General features: G+C 37.8%; 1 protein-coding gene across 1 annotated transcript in view; it reads left to right on the forward strand.

Moving 5' to 3' along the window:
• LOC143027182 (neuroguidin-like) overlaps window positions 1-5,131 on the forward strand; it is a 54,755-nt gene extending 49,624 nt beyond the window's left edge. Inside the window, exon 8 of the mRNA XM_076188332.1 lies at window positions 5,093-5,131. Within this exon, the coding sequence (XP_076044447.1) occupies window positions 5,093-5,099 (7 nt within the window). The 3' untranslated portion in view covers window positions 5,100-5,131. The remainder of the gene's footprint in view (window positions 1-5,092) is intronic.
• Window positions 5,132-8,702: the final 3,571 nt, after the last annotated feature.

The raw sequence follows: 8,702 nt of genomic DNA on the forward strand, positions 1-8,702 counted from the left end.
AGATTAGTGTTCAAGCCCCACTGCGGTTTCAGGAGAAAAATAGTCGAATCAGCATTAATTGAGGAATGCCCCAATATTAATATTTCTAAAGGGCAATGGACTTGGGACATTATATCATGTGTGATGGTGAGTAGGCTCATACAAAGCTTATAACCCCCCTCCACCTCACCCTCTCCCACCACCCCATCTTACCCCGTGTCTGAGTAATGCCATCAGTCCACGTTCCCTCTCTTTTCTTTGTTTCTGTAGCTTATAAGTCCCCTTTGTCCTCTGTCTTATGTACTTTCCTGAAGAGGGCTACAGTTGGTAGCCGAAATATAGAATCTTCTTTCATTCGAAATTTATTTTCTCTGACTGTGGGTTTCTTGTGTGTTATTTACAAATGTATTTACCTAGTTGTATTATACGGGAAGGGAACTATGCTCGTGGTGACCCATCTTTGTATCTCTCGGCATCAAGTTTTTTCTTAAAATCTTGAGTAGTGTTTGCACACACTGTTTCTTTGTCTAATTTGTTCTAGGTATCTACCATTCTGTGTGGGAAGCTATTTTTTTTTTTTCCAGATCTCTTCTGTAATTATCTTTTTTTAGTTTCTTTTCGTGTCTTCTTTTTCCGTTGTTCCATTTCAATAAATCATTCTTATCAAGATTTCCATTCCCTTCATAATTCTATAGATAGTTAGTAGGTCTCCTCTTTTCCTTCTTTGTTCCAGAGTTGGTAATTCTAATTTGGACAGTCTTTGTTCATATGTCATTTTGGAAAGTGTTGGCACCAGTTTTGTTGTTGCTCTTTGTATTCTATTTTTTCTATATTCTTTTGGGTACTGGGTGTTCATAGGGTTGCTGTGTACTCGAGTTTTGGTCTTATTAGTATAGTTGAATTTTTTTTTTATCATTTCCTCGTCCAAATAGGCAAATGCCACTTTTATTGACCTCAATAAATTGTAGGTTTGCACGTCTATTTTGTTAATGTGCTTATCCGGTGTCAAGTCTTTAATGATCATCACTCCAAGGTCTTTTTCCGAGTTTACTTTTTTGACCTCATCTTCACCAATTTTATAATCTCTCGATATTCTGTTTAGCATCTCGTTTAGCACATTCATTGTGTCTTCCAGTAATTTAGAATGTTCGCTATCCGACCACGTATGTGTTTTTGGTGGTACATACACTGCTACAAATTTTCTGCTTTTCACCTTTTTGTTTACAGTTTTGATCATAATTGATTCTCCATTGCCTTTGCCTTCAATAATCTTTGTCACATTTAGACCCTTTTTGGTCAATATCATGACTCCTCCTCCCTGCTTGTCTGTTCTATTTTTCACCCAGTGGTTGTATAGGCCATGTCCCACTATGCTAGTTGATAGAGGTCCTTTCAATTTTGTCTCTATTCCCATGATGTCAGGTTTTTCAATTTCTAGATAGTCATTTAGATAATTGATTCCCGAGATCATGTCATCAATATTTGTGTATGCCACTTTTATTGTCATATTTTCTTTTCTTTTTTGGTTTAAGTCCAGCACTCTCCAAAAAAAACTTTTTTTTCCGTCTGTTCTTTTCTTGTTTCTATCATTGGCTTCAATTCTGAGAGCTTTGTCTTTCTCTTTTTCCTAATCACTCATTTCTTTTTGTATCCATATATGTTTGAATTTCTCGCTGTTTGCCAATTTAACCGTTTTTGATAATACCTCCTTGGCTATCATTTGAGTTCTTAGTTTTATTTTCAGAGGTCTATGTTGTTTTTCTTTTGAAAATTTGCCTATCCTGTGGATTTCATCAATTTCTTTATTGAAATTTTGCCCATCATCCTGTATTTCAGAATTTCCTTTGCTATTTCCTCCTCCTTTTCTCTGTGGTATCTATACATATCATATTTTTCCTGGATACCATGGACCACAATACACTTACCTTTATCAACTGTATCTCTCACCCAATTTTCTTTTTCTATAATTACTTTAATAACGGTTTCTTTTGTATTTTCCTCCATCTGTTTTTGTATTATTTCTCTAAAAGATATTTTTTGATTCTCCTGTTCTTGTTTCCATTGATTTTTTATTTCAATGAGGTCTGTTTCTTTGACTCTTCCACCTTACCAGTCACTACTTGTAATTGCTCTTTGACCTCCTTTTTCAGTTCTTCATTTTTATTTTTGTCCTCATTTTCATTCTATTGTTTTCTCTTTTATGGATTTCAAATTCACTCTTCAGGTCACTTAATTCTTTAATCGTTTGCTCATTACTCTTATGGAAAGTAATCAATTCCCTAAGTATAGCTTGGTAATCCAATTTCAAATCTATGTATCACTGATGTTGTGTCAGGCATAAACATCACACAATTGTGACCATCATCACTAACAAGCACACTTCCACTGGGATGGGCTGGGGTGTTATCCAAAATAAGGAGCTCTTTCACATTCCCTGACACAATTTTCAAACTGTGAATCTGGTGTTCACGCACAACAGGCACAAAATATTTTTTGAACCACTCATGGAATATGGCAAAAGTAAACCATGCCTTTGCTGAGGTGAAATAGTGCACTGGTAAATGACTAATTATGGCTTGTAGAGCTCTAGGTATTTGGGATTGAATCATGACAGGAAGCTTGAGAAGAGTACCGCTAGCATTGGCACAGACAGGCACTGAGACACTCCTACTCAATTTTTTACCCCGTACAGTTTCTTCGCCTTTCTCAACTAACTATTCTTAGGCATTGAAGACCAAAAGAAACCTGTGTCATCACCATTATACACTTGGGAGTAGCTGAATTAACTTATCCAGCTTAATCTGAAAAGGTTTGATGCTGGCTCTGACCACATTGCCAGCTTCACCCTGCACAGTTGCATTAAAAAGTCCGTGTTGATTGTAGAATCTCCACAGCCACCTATCCCCCTGAAATTTTCTATTTCCATTTTTTGTCCCAGCTTCCTAGCTGCTGTAAGGATTTCTATGCCATGGACATTTATCCCCACTGATTGCAGCTGCACATACCACTTCATAACCGCAGCATCTTTTCCAGTCCTAACATTTTTTCATGGTGCACCTTTACCACTTTTGCTTGCCGATGCATCCGCACAGTACAGTCACTCTCTGAGTTATGACGTACGCGAGTTACGACCACCCGTACTTACGACCACATCTAGTAGATGCCTATTATGAGTTTACTGTACATGTCTGGCAGCATATCGCGTAAGATAGTTGTGGCAACCGGCATCACGTACGGCAGTTATGGCAGAGATGAAAAAGTTGCTATACACGTGGTTGGAAGATAATAGCCAAAGAAATGTTACGTTGCAAGCAGTGCAAAGTAAGGCTACAAGTTAATTTCACATGTTGAAAGAACATGCAGGTGAAGAATATGCTTCACATGAGTTCATAGTGAGTGCTGGGTGGTTATGTTGCTTTCGAGAGCGTTACCTGGTTCACCACGTGTTGTCGAAAGGTGAGGCTGCTAGCAGTGATGCGCCTGCAGCTAAGGCATTTGTGGAAGAGTTTGATAAATTATGGATGAAGGATATTTACGTACTTACGACCACGTCTAGCTGATGCCTATTATGAGTTTACTAATACGAATACACTATAATAAGTATTTTCTTTCTTTAACTTACCATATATTAACAACTAAGCAACTGAAAACAATACTGTATACAACTGTAGGAGAGAAGCCAAATGCAGAGTATGGGATCCAATGTATTTAACGTTTCGCCCACCAGGGCTTCTTCAGAAATAACATAGTGGACAAACATCTGACTCCTTATATAACCCGAGCTTGCGGGGAGAAATGAACATGAAACTGGTGTTTAAAAAAAAAAAAAAAGTAGAGACTGAACAACTTCACACCAGGCTTAATGACCCCCTTATGGGTCGATAGTCTTAAAAAAGTCCACTATGTTATTTCGGGAGAAGCCCTGCTGGGCGCAACGTTAAATACATTGGATCCCATACTCTGCATTTGGCTTCTCTCCTACAGTGCTGTTGCAGTCGTTGCTGCTTTTACTCAATGCTGTATACAAAGATAAATGTACTGTACCTATATCTCACACTTAGAATGGATTGAAATGGATGAGAAAAATAGATCTTAAAATTCACATATATTTAGAGTACATACAACAATTGAAGAATTAAGAAAAAATTATTAAAAGGAAACTACAATTTAAAAAACTTAAAAATAGCAAGGTTATATTTAATAAGTGTGTGTGTGTGTGTGTGTATACAGGTATAGTATATACATACAGTACCTGCATACGTATATATACTGAAATACAGTACAGTATTAAAACATTAAAAAAATAGAAAAATTGTAAAAATGAAACTAAAAAGCATTGATAAATAAACAGTAAACAGCTTGTATTTAATAGTATTCAATAGAAAAAGTTACTTAAAAATGCAACAGATTGATATCATGTATCCTAGAATAGAATCCTCGTGTCGGCCATTTTGAATAGGATCCGACTTACGACTGGTTGATTGGAACCTATCTAGGTCGTAACTCGGATAGTGGCTGTATTTTACAGAATATTCTACCAGCTTATTTTTCGAGTTTCTAATGTCCAACACAGTTTGCTTGGCCACACCATACTCCTCACAAACACTCTAACATTTGCTCCTTTCTCTAATTTTCTTATTAATTCCAGCTTTTGAGCCACAGTTAGGGCCATTTACTTATGATTAATAGACTTGGGAGGCATAATTAAGAGCTTTGAGTATCTATTCATACTGAAAAATGCACAAAATAGTTCAGTTATACCGAACAAAATACAGTTTACAAGTGGCAGCTGGACTAGTTTACAACTGCCTGCTGCCACCTATTGGGCATTTCTGGCAGTACACGAGGTGCCCATATTCATTTGTCGGCTGTCCGGACTCAAGTTATTAGCCGGACATTGTCCAGATAAACCGAAATCCGGATTAACGAGGTCTGGATAAACAAGACACTGTCTGGATAAACCGAAATCTGGATTAAGGAGGTCTAGATAAATGAGGGTTGAGTGTAGTTATATGTAAATCTACATAAGTTCATTTCATACATGCATATCTTTAATATAAAGTTTATAAGTAATCAGTTCATGACAGTAATATTTTTTCTTAATTTTTTTCAGGTTTTAATAAGAGAAAAAACATGAAAGCTTGAAATGTAATGTTTATTTTAATGATCCCATGAAGTTCATTGTTCAAAACCAGTTATCACTAGAGAATTTAAATGCAAAAAACTGGCTGCCCATCCAAAAGGATAAGGTTTATTGCCATATAGTTCTAAGTCCTCTTCATATCCCTTTCAAAATACTGAGCCATTATTATACAGGTAGACATTAAAAAATCCGGCAACCTCGGGACCTGAGGACTGCCGGATTTTTGAAAATGCTGGATTTTTGAAGTTTATAATTTTGTATGGTGTACCCCGTATATATTCAAAGAAAATTACCACCTGTACAGTCCTTCAATGGAAAAAATAAACACTAAGTGAAAAGCAAATGAAATTTTATTATTCACGAACTAAATAAAATACAGTAATGATAGGTATACAAAATTTTAATTCAATTTTAATAAAACATAAACTGATCCTCCGAAGAATTTTGATTAAACTAAATAAAATACCTGTACTCCGTATTGTACTTCTCAGGAAAGAAGCTAAATAGCAGATGGGCTTTTTACACATAATTTTAATTCAATTTTAATTCAACTAGATAAAACTGATCCTCCTAAGAATTTTAATAAAACTAAATAAAATACTCTGTACTACCCTGTACTTCTTGAGAAAAGAAGCTAAATAGCAGATGGGCTGTCAGGATGATCTTTATCATTACTGACAGTGACAACATCATCGGCAACAGGAACAGCTTCAATTCATGGAGGAACTTTTGATTGTGGTGACAGCACATCTGGTTCACTTGAAGTTGATGGCAGTGGATTATCTAGTGTGGACACTGCTGCTGCTGCTGCTGCTTCCTGCTTCCTAGCTATATTCTTGAATATCTCGTGCAGTGTCTGTTGCTTCATAAACTTGGGTCTTTCTTTAATAAGTTTATCTTGGAGCAAGTAAACATTCATGATTTCTTGTTCACTTATAAAACTTCTTTGCTCTAGTCCAGCCAGCAGTTCAGTTGTCAACGCAATTAACCTGTCAATAGAGATTCTTTCTCTCACATCTTCCTCGTTTTCGTCACTGCTTTCATCTTTATCACCACCTGTACAGGCATTTCCCTCCGGATTTTTAACCATATCTACAATTTCTGAATCAGTGTAATGATGAACTGTAGGCACATTATCATCAACATCCATCCATTCTGTTAGAACATCTTCATTTAACCTTGATGAAAGCTCCTTGGCATCAGGATTAGTTACATCTTTAACATAGTCAATAAGTTCAGGTATCAGCTGTTTTTCTTTTTGAAACCCTAAACCCTGCAAAATTATTTTCATTGTCTTCGTCAGACTGAGAAGTAATCATTAAACTTGGACACAATTTATGCCATGCATTCCTAAGTGTTGATGCTTTCAGAGATGCCCATGCATTGGCAACACAGTACACTGCATCCTTAATGTTGAAACCTTTTATGAAATTCTGTACTGGGGTGCCTGAATTAACTGAACTCACTAGGCGCCTCATTAACAGGGATCGATACTTACACTTCATCGAACGTATAATGCCATTGTCTTGTGGTTGAATTAATGGTGTGCAGTTGGGTGGGAGGTAGACAACGAAAACATTATCTTTCACTAGAAGCTCGGCTTTTGGATGTGCCGAACAGTTGTCTAAAATAAGAATTATCTTGCACTTAGGGTCTAGTCCAACTGAATTACAGTGCGCCCTAGCCTCAGGAACAAAACATTTATGAAACCATTCAAGTGTAATGTCAGTGGTAACCCACCCCTTCTTGTTGGCACGGTAATGAACAGGAAACTGTGTCATTCCCTTGAATGCCCTAGGACGTAAACTTTTACCAATAACAAGCAACTTACATATGTGGTCACCTGCAGCATTAGAGCAGCACATTACCGTGACGCGATCCTTCGAAGCTTTAAACCCCGATGTCGATTCAGCATCTTTAGTTGTCAGCGTTCTTTTTGGCGTACATCTCCAAAACAAGGCAGTCTCTTCAGCATTGTAAACTTGTTCAGGGCTTAAATTTTCATTATTATCTACCTTTGCAAATTCATCCACATATGCATTAGCCGCATCTTTGTTTGCGGAACGTTTTTCACCACATACGAGTACCGCACGAAACTGTAAGCCATGTCGCGACTTGAAACAATATAGCCAACCTTCTGAATATTCAGACTTATGTTGTAATCCAAGCTCTTCGTGAAACACTTTGGCTTGTTCCTTTAATGAATCACCAGAAATATCCACACCTTCACTCACACGAAGATTAAACCAGGTTATGAGAACTTGGTCCAGTTCTGAACATTTTCCCTGCGCTACTGACTTCTTTACAAACATTTGTTTCTTTGATCCACTGTCATAAAAGAACTTTAACAGTTTTTCTTTCTGTTTTTTAATGTCGTACACAGTGGAGGAGCCAATGTCGTAAGTTTCACAAATGGTTCGCACAGACACATTGTTGCTAAGTTTTTTTAGTATTTCTATTTTCTCTGCGATCGATAACGCATGATGTTTGCGTTTTATCCCACCTTTCTTCTTTGTTGATTCCATATTGGGGCTATACAACAACAAATAAATGCTATAATGAGAAAATGAGCAGGATTACTTGTTAGCACGTGGACGCATGAACCAACAATTGATTCTGGCGTAAGCGGCAGCTCCCGTAAACAGTGGCGCACCAACGCGGAAAATATGAAAATGCGCTCCCGAAATCTGTCCCGGATTTCTGAAGGTTCCGGATTTATGGTTGCCGGATTTTTGAATGTCAACCTGTACCTCGAAATTTAATGAAAGACCTCTTTACTGTGATTTATGTATATGCCAACCAAGACATGCACCCACCCTTCACCCATCCTGCATCCATTCAGCACCCATTTGTTTTCCTGTTTTATCTTGACTCGCTGCCTGAGTGGGTTAGGGCGTTGTTACTTGCGGCGAAGGTCGAGGTGAGGGCGGTTTGAATCCTGCCACCAGCGAAGTTAAACCAAGGGCATGGTTCATTAAATTCCATACTACAAAGCCCTCAGTGAGGGGCACCGTCCTAGCCTCCCGATAGGGGGGAGTGTGTGACGTTAAACCATATCATATATCATCATCATCATCATCTTGACTCCTTGTGGATGAAGGGCATCACTGTCTCCTGCCCACTGTTAGCTCAGAAGCAATGTATAAAGACACAGTATCTACAGCAGGGCCCAACAGCCAGAGCTGGTTTACCCACACCATTCTTTCACCCCCACCACTTTCAGTTCCCCCCGTCTCTCCGAAATTACTGGTTTAATTCTGTTTACTGTTTCCTTCAATGGTATTATATTTCTTCTTTCAACTTTCTTTCACTTAAGTATGTCTTTCACCATAGCTTCTTTAGAAGGTAAGTAATGTTTCTTGATGGGGTGAATTAGATGTATGTATAATTTTTTATTTCCTTCCCAATTATATACACTTGGCTTGTCCATTCACACCAAGGGACTCCCGTCTGGCATCCTCAATCCACTCACTAAGTCAATTCTGCTCCAACGTCAATACCTTATCCATCCAATATTCTTGACTTACAAACATGTGCCTCCCCTAAAGGTGTCTCTTTTCTCCTGTGTACCAATAATTTT

Source organism: Oratosquilla oratoria, chromosome 7, assembly GCF_046742065.1.
Source record: "Oratosquilla oratoria isolate Oo_2021 chromosome 7, ASM4674206v1, whole genome shotgun sequence".
NCBI lineage: Eukaryota > Metazoa > Arthropoda > Malacostraca > Stomatopoda > Squillidae > Oratosquilla > Oratosquilla oratoria.